Raw genomic sequence first — 16037 nt, 5'->3', positions numbered from 1 at the left:
TGTCAGTTCTACCTACCCGTGCTTGACCTGGGTCCTCAGACCATACCTGATGGGCCAGTTCTGCCTACCTGTGCTTGACCCTGGCTCCTCAGACCTCACCTAGCAAACCAAATCTACCTACCTGGGCTCGACTCCAATTCCTCAGACTTTACCTGATAGGCTAGTTCTACCTACCTATACTTGACCTTGGCTCCTCGTATCATACCTGGCATGTCAGTTCTACCTACCCGTGCTTGACCTGGGTCCTCAGACCATACCTGATGGGCCAGTTCTGCCTACCTGTGCTTGACCCTGGCTCCTCAGACCTCACCTAGCAAACCAAATCTACCTACCTGGGCTCGACTCCAATTCCTCAGACTTTACCTGATAGGCTAGTTCTACCTACCTATACTTGACCTTGGCTCCTCGTATCATACCTGGCATGTCAGTTCTATCTACCTGTGCTTGATCCTGGTTCCTCAAACCTCACCTGGTGGGCCAGTTCTGCCTACCTGTGCTTGACCCTGGGTCCTCAGACCTCACCTGGGAGGCCAGATCTACCTACATGTGCTTGCTCGTGGCTCCTGATACTGTACAAAGTGGGCTAGCTCTGCTTACCTGTACGTCCTCTCAGTTGTTTACATCTAAGACATTCAGTTCTTACCTGGACTCAGCTGGGACTTTTTAGATCTCACTGGAGAGACCTAGCATTATGACCCTGCCCTGATCTTGGTGGCACAGACCTTACCTGACAAACCCTGCTGTATTCACTTGTGCTGAATTCCTATGGCCAGTCCCAAGATACAAACCCTTGCCAGATACAAACTCCACAGACCTCACCTGAGAAACTCAATCTCACATAGCTGTACCTGACCACAAACTCATCAACTTTGTGAGAGAGCTCTACAAGACAGCGGAAGTGCAATTCTGTCTGCCTATTTTGACCTGAACCTGGGAGATCCAGATCGACTCACCTGCACTCAATCCTGGCTCCTGAGATCTCAGCTGAGAGACCAAGCCTATCCTCCTGATGTCCCTTCATCACCTCAGAGATAGTCTAAGAGATAGAGTTCTTTCTAGATAAGCCTAACATGGCCTCTCTAGGCCTTACCTGACAGATCTGGTCTATCTACCTGTACCTAAATTCAATGGCGAGACAGAGTTGAATGACACTAACCATGGTTCTTCAGGTCAACCTACCTCTGCTCACCCGTGGTTTCACAGATGTTACCTGAAAAACTCAGCTCTGCCCACCTATGCTTGACCCTAACTCCTCAGTTCAGAATACAAACCAGAACCTGACCTCAGCAATTCAGACCCTACCTGTTCAAGACCCCAAATGTACAAACCTGAATCTCACCTCCCCTCTGAAGGCCCACTGGACACACCTGTTCTACATACCTAAGCCAGACCCAGAACTCATGCACCTTCCAGATGCACACAGCTACCCATCCCTCTGCCTGACTCCAGCTTTTGTCTTAGCCCACAGGACCACCTCCGGGATAGTCAACCTGCGGAGCCCCAGAACCACTAGATGTCTGTCACCTGAGGACACAGTTCTCACCTGGACCCAATCAGGCATTTCTAGTACTCATTTGTCAGACTCAACTATGTCTGCCCTTCGTTGGCTCTGGTGTCCTTACCTGAGCTACCCACTTCTTCTTCTTTTTTTTTTAAAGATTTTATATATTTATTTGACAGACAGAAATCACAAGCAGGCAGAGAGGCAGGCAGAGAGAGAGGAGAAAGCAGGCTCCCTGCTGAGCAGAGACACCCCCCCACCCCGATTCAGGGCTCAATCCCAGGACCCTGGGGTCATGACCCGAGCCAAAGGCAGAGGCTTTAACCCACTGAGCCACCCAGGAGCCCACTTCTACCCACTTCTACCTTTATGTGCCTCATCTTGGCTCCTCAGGCCTTCCTAAAAAACCTAGTTACATATACCTTGTCTGATTCCAGCTCCTGCGACCTCAGATGGACAAGGTTCCCTGGGCAGACTCTACCATACAAACCTAACCTGAAAAGAGTCTTTCCTCAGACCAGACTGCTTGCTCCTGGCTACCTACCTCAGCCTGAGGGAAAACCGGTGAGACCCTCTTAGTCCCTGAGAGACTTGGGCCTCAGACACCTCACCCTGTAGATGTGGTTCTCCAGGACTTTATCTACCACGAGCCTCTTGGACTACACCTTACCAACGGAGGTCCTGTCTGTTTGTCACTTGCCCCAACTCCCCATTCCTTACCTTTCACAATTCAGTATATTCCTACCTTTTACTTCTCTGGGCCCCTTGAGCTCCGCCCCCTCCCCTGACAAAACCCAGTGCCAGGACCCTGGGCTGGTTCCAGGTCCTCAGAGGCCTCTGCAACCCCTGAGCTCTGTTCATCACACCTGGTCAGGTTGCCAAGAGCCAGGTAGCTGACGTGGCTCAAGGCACTTACCTAGGTTTGCCTAATTCTGAGTTTTAATCACCTCATTTGAGTGATCAGACACCCATCACCTGATACTCACTTTGCAGAACCAGTCGGACAGACCCCAATTGCATACACCTGTCCCATGCCAGGGACTTCAACTCACAGATCCAGGTGAAAGTACCTGTATGTGACTCTCGCTCCGCAGACCTTACTCGATAGAACCATCTTGAAACCTGTGTCTTCCAGAATTCGCAGACCTCATCAGTACCTTTACCTATCCTGGCTCCTCTTCAGACCCCGCCAGCCAAAGTTAGCTCTCCCAATGCATACTAACTCTGGCTGAGCCCTGAGAAACCCCACCATTTATCACCATATCTCTGCGTGATCCTAGCACGAAGCTCACCCGTGACTGACCCTAACTGACCAGGCCTCACCACTTAGATGTCCCCCTACCAGAACGGCCTCTTCTGAATCTTACCTTAGAGCCAGCACAACATCCCTAGGTCTGTCCTGACCTTCTACTATTTTGCCTAAGAGTTACTAGCTCCAGAAGTTTCACCCATCCCTGGCTCCTCAGATGTCACCTTCTTGACTCAAAACAATATACATCCTTAGCGACCCAGGCATGTCCCCTCTTCTAGCCACTGTGTATGTGGTTTGCCTGGCCTGGCCCAAGAGGCCTTCACTGTGTCCCCCTTGGCCATTCATGCCTCACTACCCGGCCCCAGCCCCATGTTTGTGTGCCCAACTGTCATTCCCAGGCCTTACCTGGGAGGCCTGAGCCTCGCCTGAGCCGCACCCCAATCACCTCTACATGCTGGGAAGTTACAGGCAGTGAAAACCCACACAGGGGTTTGGCTAGCAGGAGCCCCTTTTGTCCCTGACCACCACCTGTTGAGGCTCCAGATCCCAGAGAAGAGGTAGCAGGTGCCTCCCCTACTTTATCAGACATGCAACATTTGCTAGAAGCTGCCCGATCTCTCTCGACTGGGCTTCCTCATCTGAGCCACAGGATGCAGAAAATGCTTTGAGTGACTTCTCAATTCTTCCAAGGATGGTACATAATTAGTCCCATTCTAGAAAGAAGTTAACTCATTACACACAACAGACGCCTCAGGACATTAGGGCTTGATGTTCTCCCAGACTCCAAGGCCTCTAGAGTTTTCAAGGGAGAAAACTGTGGATGCTACCACCAAGCGAATAGCTTCCAGTCTAAAGGCCTGGAAACTGACCCCACCCCCACCCCCACCCCGCCATGGGAAAGTCCCCAACCAGAGGATGCCCTCCTTGGTGCGCCTGCCACAGTCATGTGTTAGAACAGCGCCCCCTGCGTTCATAGCGCCCACACCGCACCCTGCATCGCACAGCGGGAACCCTTTCCCCAGGGCAGTGCACAAGCCAGCCGCCCAAGGCAAGGCGCCCTCCCCACTAGCTGCCTGGCACCAGCGGCCTCCCCCCCCCCCCCCCCCCCACCCCCAGCAGGGATGAATCCGTGACCCCCTACTGCTAGGCTCGCCCCAGCACGGTTTGTGCTGCAAGCTGCCTGACAAGGGCCCAAGCAGGCCCCAGGCCTGGCGCCTCCTCTCTGCCACCTTCCAGCTGTTCCTGTACCTCCTGACTGGGCCTGCCCGGTCACACCCCCTGCCTCACCCTGCCCTGTGGCCTTTAGAGACCGAGGCTGCAATTGTGGAGAAAGGTCATCACTGAGAATAACTCACAACCTCAGTTTAGTGAAGGGGGGCAGGGGTGGCTCCAGTTACCCCCCAGTGGGTGCTGCTGGCAGATGCCCCAGGGAGCGTTAGCCTGGCCGGGCAAGCTCAGCCCTCCCCGGTAGAAGCGGAGCCCTCCTCCCGACGGGGTTGCTCCTGCCCCACAAGCCTCCCTGAGGGCCTCTCAGCCCCTCCCAGAGCCAGGCATGCAGCAGGTGCTCAGTAAATGTTGACCTGACCTCACAAGCCCCTCATCTGTGCCACGGTGGTCATGCCTTGACCCAGGACACATAATTCACCCAGCACAAGGATGTGCCTTTACTTACATCCCAGAACTCGAACATGTTTTGAGGGTCAATCCCAAACTCCTTCACTTTGGACTAAAAAGGAGAAGGAAGAAAACCTATGTTAGCCGGAGGAGAACAGGAGCTCCAGGGTGCCAGGTGTCCTGCTGTCTGAGCTGCAGACAGATGGACGGTTGGACGGGGCGGGGCTGGAGCGGTCCAGGCCAGGAACCAGCAGCGGCCACCCCCAGAACTGCCGAGGCCAGCTCCCATGGGGCACCACCCATGGCCTGGTGCCTGTGAAGCCCTCTGGCTGAGCGAGGCTGCCAAGCCCATGCATGGGCCCGGCCCCACACACCGTCCTGCAAGAGCCGCTGCCTAGACCTGACAGGGTACAGACACTGACCCATCCAGGACAGACGGGAAACTGCGCAGAGGGCCGGAGCCCGAGCAGAGTGGGGCCCACATCCGAGGCCAGGTGTCCCCCAGCGAGGACCCCTGTCCAGCCCTTCCGATATCAGGGATGGGGACTCTGCTGCAGGAAGCCTTGAGGAGATAACCCACCCTACCCCTTGGGTGCTCTGCCCCTGGGCAGACAGGGTCGGTGACCCCTTCTACTGCCCAGCATGAGCTCGGCCAGCAGCAGGCACACAGTGGTGCTGTGGTGAGCCAGCCTGAACATGTCCCCCTGCCTCCCCACCATGGGCAGGTCAGCACTGGAGGCAGGGGTGGGGGTCGGAAGGAGGGGCGGACGAGGTGGGAGGGAGCAGTCGGGACAACTGGAGGGTGGTTCCAGCTCTGCCACAGCCGTGGACCAAGCCTACTACACCACAAGTGCTCACCTGGTTTGTTACTGCTGGCACTCAGCTCCGCCCTGCCCCCCCAACCCCAGCCCACACCTCTCAGGCTGGGCGGACAGGGGCAACGTTCTCATCCCAGCACCACTGACTCAGGCAGTCGCTGTGCCAAAATCCTTCACTGGGGCTTAACCTCCTCATGGAAGAAATGGGATGCACCCCCACCTCGACTCCACACATCCCATGTGGGGAGAGGCCAAAGTAGGTCATGTGTGTGGAGAGTTCTGGACATTCATCAGGCCTGAGAGGTGGGACGGAGCCAACCGGATGCCCCTCTAGAGCTACAGAGATTTGATGCAAATGGAGGAAGCAAAAGGGATGGTTTGCAGCTCATATCCCTCATAGACAACCGGCCCTTCTATCCCATCAGCTGAGCCAAGATCCCCAGACCCGTGAATGACAGCTGGACTTGAGTATTCCGATAGGCTGTGACCTTGACGTGACCTGGGCCCTCCCAGGGAAGGAAGTCTGGGAGGCCACATGGGCACTTACCGTGTTGGTAGACAGGGCAACAAAGTGCTTCGCAACTGCAGAAGGCTACAAGAGACAGAGCCGGGTTACACCAGACCCATCCCAGGGGGCCACCCGAGGGAAGTAAGCCTCCCATCTCTGGAGAAACCAAGGCCCTGGGTGGGACGGACTATTTCCAGTCTTTGGCTCTGAGGCTGTCAGAGGAGCCCCATGTCAAGGGAAAGAGGACGAAAGAGTCAGAGGCCCATCCTTCCGCACAGGCCTCCGAGGCCCAGGTTCCCTCCCCAGTAAAGTGGGTGTGGCCAGGGGCAGAGAGGATCCTCCAGGGGCCAAGGGACTTTGAAGTGCCTTCAGCTAGTTCCAGCAGGTTCTAGCACATCTAACATGTCTCGGACTGGCAAAGCCAAATGTCTAAACTGGAAAAAGCAGGCACCAAGACAGGCTACCTCCAGCTGCCAACTTCGGGAGAAACATGGCAACAGTATCAGATAAGGCCGCTCAGGTGGATGGGCCAGCCCACTCTGTCCTGCCCAGCGCACACACTGCCCACCTCCCACCCCAGCACTCACGTCCTTGGCCGACAGGAGAAACCACTCCTTCGCCGTCTCTGCATTTGTAATGGTCTCCTGGGTGGTAAAGGTCTGCAGCCAGAAAGTAGAGCAGTCGATCCCCAGCTCAGGCTCAGTGTGGCCTGGAGTCAGGGCCCAGGGGCCATGTGGGTGCCCACTGGTCACAAGCAGTGACAGTCGCCCCACATAACCTCTGCCCGCCTGTCCACAAAGCCACAGCGAGTGGCTGGGTCTGGGGTGGGGGCCTAGAAGGAGTAGTACCATCGTCCTGGGGTTCCAGAACTTCATAAGCCGAGGAAAATGTAAACAGCAGACAAAACCCTTACGTTAACTGGGCATGGCTTTGGGATCAGAAAGGAGCAGACATTAAGCACCGAGGTCTCAAAAGACAAGAACAGTCCCAGGCTGGGCACAGATCCCAGAAAGCAAACGGATGTGGCCTTAAGATGAAGGTTCTGACTAGTTCAGGCTTCCATCAGGAAACTGTGTTTGTCGCCTGCCAAGAACAGTCTGAGGGCAGCAAGGTTGACCCGATCCACAAAGCACAGTGAGCCTGAACACTGGCAAAGCCTCCACCACCCCCCCACTACCACCCCCCACACAGGGCTGGGGAGCCAAGCCAGGACTCAGGCCCATACCTTGGAGGCAATGATGAACAGGGACGACTCAGGATTCAGGGTGGCCAGAGTTTTGGCGATGTGGGTCCCGTCGATGTTGGAGACAAAACAAACCCGGGGACCTCCCGAAGAGTACGGCTTAAGGGCTTCGGTCACCATGAGGGGTCCCTGTGAGGAGCCGCAGTGTCAGAAAACAAGATTCCAGGGCCCACAGAGACGGGGAAGCCAGGTCTCATCCTGGAAAAACCAAGGCTCTGGGTGGACCCCCTCACCCCGTCCCCAGGGAAACCTCCTCACCAGGTCAGAGCCGCCAATGCCGATGTTAATGACGTCCGTGATGGGCTTGCCTGAGTACCCCTTCCATTCACCACTGCGGACGCGCTGGCACAGAACAGGAGAGATGCGTTCAGCCCCAAGCCCCAAGGACACACTGGTGCTCAAAAGCATCCTCATAGCTCAGGTCCAATGTCCAGGTGCTCGCTGGGGCCTACAGAGACCACACTGGCAGCTCCCTGCCATACTCAGCCCCAGCTAAACCCTATTTTGTCATCAGCAAAGTGGGGGACACCCCCACGTCTCAGAATTCGCAAAACGAGGGCAAACTCTCAGCAGAACCTAAAGAATCAGAGACCGAGAAATGTGGAATGCCAACTACCAGGACTGGTCTGTGCCAGGGACAGGACTACCAGACAGGCAGCCAGCCTCCTGGTGCTTATGATAAAATCCAAGAATAGAGAAATAAACTAAAGGTAGAACTTCCAAACAAACAAAGCAAGCCAGGAATTGTTGGGTTTAGAAATTCACAGCTTCTCCAGGAAACAAAACAGATGCTAAAATTAAGAGATGGCTCCTTGGCAAAGATCAAAGGCAGGATACTCGAACAAAAAGCAAAATATGAAGGGGAAGCAGAGGGTGTAGTTGTAAGACCTTCCCTTGTCTGGACCTCCAAAAGGCCTAAGGTGGTAACACAGGAACCAATTTGGTCAAAGAGAAGGCTTCTGAGAAAATCTGGTCTCAAAAACAATGGTAGAAAAGGCTTTGTCTTGAAGAAATGTGGAAGTATGGCTTTTGCCTGACGGACTGAACCTCCCCTCCCCCCAGGAGGCTTCCTAGGAGACCTACAAAGCTGTTAAAATAACTGAACTGGGGGGCGCCTGGGTGGCTCAGTGGGTTAAAGCCTCTGCCTTCAGCTCAGGTCACGATCCCAGGGTCCTGGGATCGAGCCCCGCATCGGGCTCTCTGCTCAGCGGGGAGCCTGCTTCCTCCTCCTCCTCTCTCTCTGCCTGTTTCTCTGCCTACCTGTGATCTCCATCTGTCAAATAAATAAATAAAATCTTAAAAAAAAATAAAATAAGATAAAATAAAATAAAATAACTGAACTGTCAGAAATGCTACCAGCTTTAACTGAAAGGGACAGAGACATTACGAAAGGAAAAGGGGGTGTTTGGATAACTGCATTTCCACGGGAAGTCAGCAGAGGTACAAACACAAAATTACCCTGCAGATAACTAAAGGAGGGCAAAGCTAAAAACCTTGAGAAATGATTCCAAGGCCTTGAGTCCTAACCGAGCAATTGCCAACATATACCCTATTGGATTTCAGAATTATTCAGAACAATGACTCCTGTGTGCCTCCCATAGTCCCCCTCTTTTTGAAAAGGAATTTTCCTATATCCATTACTCTATGCCTACCTCATGTACGTTGGGTGTGCGATGTGTAAATAAATTGTTTCTTTAATTCACGGTTCTCAAATCAAACCAAAGCGTGTCTGCACTGTATTAAAAGAAATGCAGAAACTCCTATAGCAGTTCCTAATTTACATGACAAGGCTCGACTTCTGGCTGATACTGTAATGGGATATGGCCTTAGGAGAAGGTGAGGATATTCTTCACGTGGAAGGAACAAGAATCACTGGGAGCCTGAAGGCAGACTATGCAACCAACTTCCAAGATGGTTCCCAATGGTCCTTACCTCTTGACATTACATTCATGTCTTTGTGCTGTCCCCTTCTACTTTGCTCAGTGGTGACCTTTATAATCAACAGGGTATTACAGAAATGACAGATATAATCCCTGATGCTAGCTCAAGGAAATAAAGGACCCTGAGGTACTCTGCCTTGCCAAGCTCTCTTGGATCACTCATTTGGGGAAATCAGAGGTCTTGTGATAAGGACACTCAGCCTGTAGAGAGGTCCACAGAGTAAGGACCTGAAGCCTCCCAAAAGCTGCACTAACTGCTAGAGAGTCATGTTGGTAGCAGATCTTTCAGGCTCCACCCATCAAGCCCTCAGAGGAGTGCTAACCTTGGCCAACATCTTGTCTGCAACCTTATGAGACCAGAACCAGCCAGCACAGCCACTGCCAATCCTGGTTCATAAAAATGTTGATTGCTGTTGGCAGACGCCAAGTTTTGGAGCCATTTATTATACACCAACAGAAAACCAGTATGTATATCTTTCCCTAAACCAGTAACACCTAGCAGCTTTTTATTCCCCCACAAATAAGGCTGTCAACGGCCATAGGAAATTTTCCATCAATACAGAAATAAAGTTGCTCAGTTTCTCAACCCTTAACCTCACCATTAAAGTTTCATTACAATAAAGCATCCCAGAAAAGAAAATTGTACGTCTTTAATAGGATCACACACACCCTTTATTAGACCCGATGGGGTTTTACGACACGGGCCAGTTCTGCAACTTCCACTTTCAACTTCACAGCAGATCCTGCACAGTGGGGCAGCTCAGTGTAACCACAGCCCCCTCCTACCTGCTGGTGCCCCAAACAGAAAATCTTTAAAAAATTTTTTATTTAAAAATTAAATGGGTGCCTGGGTGGCTCAGTCAGTTAAGCCTCTGCCTTCAGCTCGGGTCATGATCTCAGGGTCCTGGGATGGAGCCCCACATCAGGCTCCCTGCTCTGCGGGGAGCCTGCTTCTCCCTTTCCCTCTGCCTGCTGCTGCCCCTGCTTGTGTGCTGTCTCAAACAAATAAGTAAAATCTTTAAAATAAATAAATAGGGGCGCCTGGGTGGCTCAGGGGATTAAGCCTCTGCCTTCGGCTCAGGTCATGATCCCAGGGTCCTGGGATTGAGCTCCACATTGAGCCCCACATTGGGCTCTCTGCTCAGCGGGGACCCTGCTTCCCCCCCTCTCTCTGCCTGCCTCTCTGCCTACTTGGAATCTCTCTGTCAAATAAATTAAAAAAAAAAAATTAAAAATAAATAAATAAATAAATAAATAAGTAGAAAGAAAGAAAGAAAGAAAGAAAGAAAAGATTTTATGTTTAAGTAATCTCTACACCCGGTGTGGGGCTTGAACTCATGACCCTGAGATCAAGAGTCACATGCTCTACTGAGCCGGCCAGGTGCCCCAGACTCAGGTGGTTTTTGATTTCTGCCACTAGAATCTAGATCACAGTGAACATCCTCAATCCAGCCTTGGCAAACTTCTAAGAGCACAGCCACGCCGGGTGTTCTTACGTGGAACGCTGCCACTTGGTAGCATTTTTTGAACTATAAATACCCCGTCCGTCTGAGTCAGGTATCCCGCAGCCAGCTGTAAGGGAGGGCTTTCCTGGAAATAGCTTCCCAGACAGCCAGGACCACGCTCTCCATACAGCAGACCTGAGCTCGCACATGCTCACTGGACAGAGCAGCAGGCTTCCAATGCACATCAGCTCTACCACTCACCACCGATGGCTGGGAAGGCCCTTCCCTACACCCGAAGCCCATCACAGGTACCCACCACCACTAAGAAACATTCTGGAATCCAGATTTGCAATAGGCTGCCAACCCTTCCTCACCTTCGGACGTCCCATTCACTTGGCTATCAGGATTCCAGGATGGATGGCCAGATCACTTCTCCCATCTGAGGTCTGAAGTGGCTTTGAGCCAAAGCAACCAGACTTGGACCAGCCAGAGGCAGGGGCCGCTGGTCTCAGGGATAAGCTGACCAGAGCCCAGATTATCACTCCCACTCCCAGAGCACGCATGGCTCACTCATACCATGCATGCACACGCATACCTCACCCCGGTACCCCAGGCTTGAAGGTGGCCACTAACCCTTGCAGAATCGCCCCTGGGACAGACACCGCAGTAACAGGGGTTGATATGGGGAAATCTCTAGCTGGTCTCTGAAGCAATCTCTTCTCCCCCATCCCTCAACAGAAGAGGGCACAGTTATTGAGCATCGAAACAGACCCAGGGACATTTCTTATTTATAAGTACAGACAAGCTGCAGAAGAGTACGTAAAAATGAACCCATGTGTGTGAACGTGTAGAATGCGTATGCACGTGTGTTTCGAAGAGGAGGAGACAGATGTACACATCCACAGCAGATGCAGAGGAAGCTTTCAGAAGAGCTCACAGGAAATGTTACAAACACAGGGGATTGGCCAAGCAAATGTTAAAACATTGATTTTTATCTAGTTCTAGCTTAGAAAAGGAGGGCATATCACTAAAGAGGTTCGAAAAAGCAAGTCTCTCCTCTAACTATCCCACCCCTCAGGGACCTCACTCTTCTCTCCCCATCTCTGCGCTGGCGGGACTGTCACCAGGAGCCCACCGGTGCCTAGAGTTCAGCGAGAAGACTGCTCTGCAGCGACTGGTGGTAGGTTCCCTCACCACAGGGGCAGGGAAATTCCCTCAGAACACGGGCCGATGGTCGTCTCTAAGCAAAGTGGAGGGGCGGCCCATCAAGGCCCCCAGATTCCCAGTCCCATCCACACACACATGCCCAAGGGCATGTCCAGCGCAGGCTTGGCTTACCTGACAGAAAGACTTCATCTTCTCCAGGACCCTGTTGACCTCTGGCATCACATCCTTGCCATCCACCAGAATGGGTGTGTTTGACCGGTTTCGCAAGGCCACGTGCAGCACTGCCCGTTCCTGCGGACAGCAGTCAGTGCGTGAAAAACCCCAGCCCAGGGCAGCCACGCCAGGTATGCTGGAGCACGCCTGGACCATGCAACATGGTCCAGGAGTCGGCTCAGCCCTTTCCCAGCTGGACATGCACGCCCCAAGGTCTACTGACAGTCACAAGAGGAGGGAGATCAGGAGAAGCCCAGGGCAAGCCCAGAGGGCCCCTAGCTGTTCAGAGCATGAAAAGCCAGAAAGAAGAACAGAGTGAGCACAGGCAGAGAGAACAGAATGGGGACCACACAGCAATAAACAGCTTCAGAGGACGGGGGCTCATTAAGGCTAACTCATCGTCTCCGTGAGAGTACATGGTGTCTTTGCTGGCACCTTCTAAAAAGTATTCCCAGCCCCTTGGATGTGGAGCAAAGCAGGCAACTCGAAATGTCCCTGCCAAGCAGCCCCATTACACACACTAACTGCCAGAAACAAACGGAACTGTAGGCTTGTGACAGGTGCCAAGAAGCTGGCCTTGTTGTGTGAAATCAACAGTCCCATCAAGCTGAAGCTGGTAGAGGAGTCCTTAAAGGAAACAGATCTAAAGACTCCAGGTGGGCAGGAAAGGGATGGTGGCTGGACTCCAAACCAAGGAGAGGCCCATTAAGGTGGAAGACTTCAAACCACTCTGCCCTCACCCTGCCCAACCTCACTCCTGTCCCCTCTTCCATAGGAAAATGAACTCCTCCAGGAAGCCCTCTGTGACTGCAGCCCCCTCAGCCTAGCCTAGGGGCGAGATAAGTGGAGTCTGAAACCTCTGTCTCTTACAGATATGATGTCTTGAATAAGTAATTTTCCCTCTGATCATTAGCTTCCTAGAGTGTGAAAGGAGGATGTTACCCCTGTGAGGAAGGGACTCGGAGCACTCAGTGGTTACTATGCCTCCAGGCTGCCACAGCAACTCAGGAACAAGGCCCCCAAGCCCTGGCCTTATCGCGGCTTCTTACTGACACCTACCACAGAGGAGACTGAGCTTATGCCCTAAGATTCCTCTTTTCACTAAAGAAACTTGCAGCAAAGAGACCAGAGCTAAGCTCGCTGAGGACACCTCGAGAAGCCAGATCCCTGCAGCCTGACACCTGCTCTCACTAGGCAGACACCAGGAGCCACTCCACGCTCACCAGATCCAGACGGCCAGTCCCGGGGAAGAGGCACCCCCACGGCCCTGGAACCCATTCTAAGAAACAGGCTTCCGTGCCCCTCGTTAAGCAAAAACATTGCTTAAGAGGAGAGATGAAGACACAGTGGGATGCCATCAGTCAGATGAACCCCAGAGGGAAGGAAGAGGCCCTGAAGGGTATGCAGTGCCTGCTGCCCACAGGCCAGCTCACCTCTGTGAAGTTGATCTTCTCGCCGCTGAACATGCGATCCCGGGCAGCCTCCACGCCCCTGGACTTGGCCTGAGAAGAGAAGATACTAAGGCCTGATCCCATCCACATCGGCGACCAGGAGCCCAAGCCACCAAGTTCTGGCCTTGCTGCAGCCCCCAGTGGAGCTGACAGATAGCTGCAGCCTGGTGTCCACCCCCACTGCCTGCGAAGGGTCTGCTCCAATGCCTGGCCCTGGGCCCCCTGGGATGCTGCTCGGAACCTGAGCCAGGGGAGCAGGAGCTCAGAACCGTAGGTCGACACAGAGGCAGTGACCGAGATCCACCGAGAGAAGGAAATAAAGCTGCTCAAGGATCTGGGGGCTCCCAGGAGCTCAGCTCACTTGCCAAGCCGTGGGTCACGGGCCAAGCCCCCCACACCAGAACATTACCAGGTCCACCAGCATCTGCATCACAGTGTCGGTCACAAGGTTCTTTGAGTAATCCACCAGAATATGCCCATGGCTGGTGTTCAGGTTCAAGCTGCAAAAAGATGGCAGAAACCAGTGACCACACCCCAGTTCTCCCCAGCCTATTCCTGACCAGAGCTGCATCCAGAAAAAAAATCCTCCCTGAGCCACACCCCAGACAAGCCTCAGCGGCCCAGCACAGCGGTGGTGTCTGTTACCTGCAGCAGCAGCAGCACAGTGAAAGAGGGGCCATTCACACAGAAGGTGCGTGCAGACCCTTCCTGAAGAGTCATTCCTCCGCTCAAATAGCGAAGACAAACAGCTGCGAGCACCGCCCCTGCCTAGCCAGGAGAGTGACCATTCCCTCCCAGAGCTTCCACGCTGCGACTCTCTCAGGGAAGGACTCAGAACGCAGGGCAGACCATGGCGGCTTCCAGAATGGAGCCCCAGACGTCCCCTCCCCCACACACCCACCTGCACCGCACACCAGAACGCCCCGAGATTCCTGCTCCCCAAGATTTCCTCCAACAGACTCCTTTCCATTTCCTGGCCATTCACAGGTCTCTGCACCGAGCCTCTTTTGCAGAAATCATGCCCGCACATCTCCACCCTTCCTCCGCGGCTCCATGCAAACCCCCCAGGCCTGTCCAGCCTCATCACACCCCGCGGATGTCCCCCACCCATTCTGGGCCAGGAGCGGGGGGAGGGCGACAAGCCCCTTCCCCGCTTGCTGCGTCACCGAGGGCCCCTGCCCACAACTGCGGAAGGAGTCCCTTCTCAAATGGCAGGGGCTGCGGGGGGTGGGGGCGACAGGAGGTGGAGAAAGAGATGCCCCTGCAGAGACGCAGCCGCGGAGGGACCTGCTTCTCATGACTAAGCAGCCGGGTTCCGACACCTCCAGCGAGCCCGCGAGTCCCCCAAGAACCTCCTTCAAGGAGGCGTCAAGGACGAACGGAGGCCTGGGCTGGGGACCCGATCCGTGGCCGGGGGCGGCCAAGGACCCCCGGGGACGGACAAGGACCGCCGGCCGGGCCGTGCCCGCCTCGGACCTGCACACCTGACCCCGAGGGCCCGGAGCCAGCTCCCGCCCGTCCGCCCCCCGCCTGTGGCCCCGCGCGCGCACCTGAAGTGGCTGAAGCGTTCCTTGTCCCCTTCGAAAAGGCGGCGCAAGTTGAGGTCAGAGCCGTGCTCGCGGTACCATTTCTGCAGCTTCTGGAACTGCGGATTCTGGGTGAGCGCGGCCATGGCGACAGCAGTGGGGTGCACGGGCTTGGACGAGCTCAGAGGAGGAAGAGGGGGCGGGCGGCGCGGCTAGCGGAGGCCGGGTGCGCGCAGCGGCCTTTATGGCGCAGGCGCAGAGCCAGCCCCGCCCCGGTCCCCGCCTCGCCCCGCCCCGCCGCTGTCCGCGCCCTCGGGGCGACCTTGGCAGCATCTGAGGCTCTGGGGCCTTAGCTTGTCTCTGCCTGCAACAGGTCAGCCACTTGGCCTGCCAGCCTATGCATGGAAGTGACTGGGGTAAAGAGGCCGAGCTCCTCATGCCCCTGCCAGCGTCCTTCGTCCATTCATTCATTCATTCATTCGGCACCTTCCACATCCCTCATCGTGTTCCAGGTGTTGAGGACACAAAGTGATACATAAAATATATGGAGGGTGGGGGTCAGAGGCTGGTAAGGGTGCTAGGAATTGGGGTTGCAGTTTTGAATAGAATGGCCAAGGGAAATGACTAATGAGGTGACTTTTTGAGCAAAAACCTGAAGGTGGGGAAGTCAGCCACTTAGATGTTGGGGTGCGGGGTGTTCAGGCAAAGGGAAGAACAACTGAAAAATTCCCCTGCGAAGATGCTTTGGTGTTTCAGAAGCAGAAGGCAGAAGGAGGCACGTGTGGCTGGAGTAGAGTGAATGAAGGAAAGAGACAGGAGTTGAGGTCAGAGAGAGAAGGAAAGCAACAAAACCGCATAGAACTTGTAAGTCCAGGTTGCCTGGGTGGCTCAGTACGTTTAGTGTCTGCCTTTTGCTCACAGTCCTGGGATCCTGCCGCATGTTAGACTCCCTGCTCAACGGGGAGCCTGGTTCTCCCTCTCCCTCTGCCTGCTGCCCCTGACCCCGCTTGTGCTCTGTGTGTATCAAATAAGTAAGTAAAATCTTAAAAAACACAAAAACAAACTTGTAAGTCCTTGTGAAAACTTTGGTTTTCTGAGAGAAATCGGAAGCCATCAAAGGGTTCTAAGAGTGGAAGGACATCGTTTAAAAAGCTTTACAAAGGATCAGACCCACAATGTAGCAGGAATGGAAGGACCCTAGATAGGAGGCTACTGCCTCAAAGCAGGCGGGGGATGAAGGCGACTTGAGTCGAGGTAGTAGAAGTCGGGCATGGTGATCTAGATACACTGAGTGAAGAACTGACAGAAAAAGACCAAAGTCACATCCAGTTTTTAACACAAATCCCTGGAAAAAGGGAA

General features: G+C 54.1%; 1 protein-coding gene across 3 annotated transcripts in view; it reads right to left on the bottom strand.

The window, feature by feature from the left end:
• The window catches only part of LOC111161380 (glucose-6-phosphate isomerase), a 26195-nt gene extending 11283 nt beyond the window's left edge, over nt 1-14912 (bottom strand). For 2 of the 3 annotated variants that reach the window (XM_022525002.1, XM_022525003.1), the window contains exons 1-9: nt 14703-14912; nt 13562-13652; nt 13135-13203; nt 11660-11779; nt 7195-7278; nt 6919-7065; nt 6281-6352; nt 5733-5777; nt 4426-4479 (exon numbers count right to left, since the gene is read on the bottom strand). In XM_022525002.1, coding sequence (XP_022380710.1) covers nt 4426-4479; nt 5733-5777; nt 6281-6352; nt 6919-7065; nt 7195-7278; nt 11660-11779; nt 13135-13203; nt 13562-13652; nt 14703-14824 — 804 coding nt within the window. In that variant the 5' untranslated portion in view covers nt 14825-14912. The remainder of the gene's footprint in view (nt 1-4425; nt 4480-5732; nt 5778-6280; nt 6353-6918; nt 7066-7194; nt 7279-11659; nt 11780-13134; nt 13204-13561; nt 13653-14702) is intronic. The other variant, XM_022525004.1, reaches the window with a different exon arrangement.
• Nucleotides 14913-16037: the final 1125 nt, after the last annotated feature.

The sequence above is a fragment of the Enhydra lutris genome, unplaced genomic scaffold, assembly GCF_002288905.1.
Source record: "Enhydra lutris kenyoni isolate GAN:26980312 unplaced genomic scaffold, ASM228890v2 scaffoldscaffold85, whole genome shotgun sequence".
Lineage (NCBI taxonomy): Eukaryota > Metazoa > Chordata > Mammalia > Carnivora > Mustelidae > Enhydra > Enhydra lutris.
The sequence above is the reverse complement of the archived record's forward strand: the minus strand, read 5'-3'. Positions and strand labels throughout refer to the sequence as shown.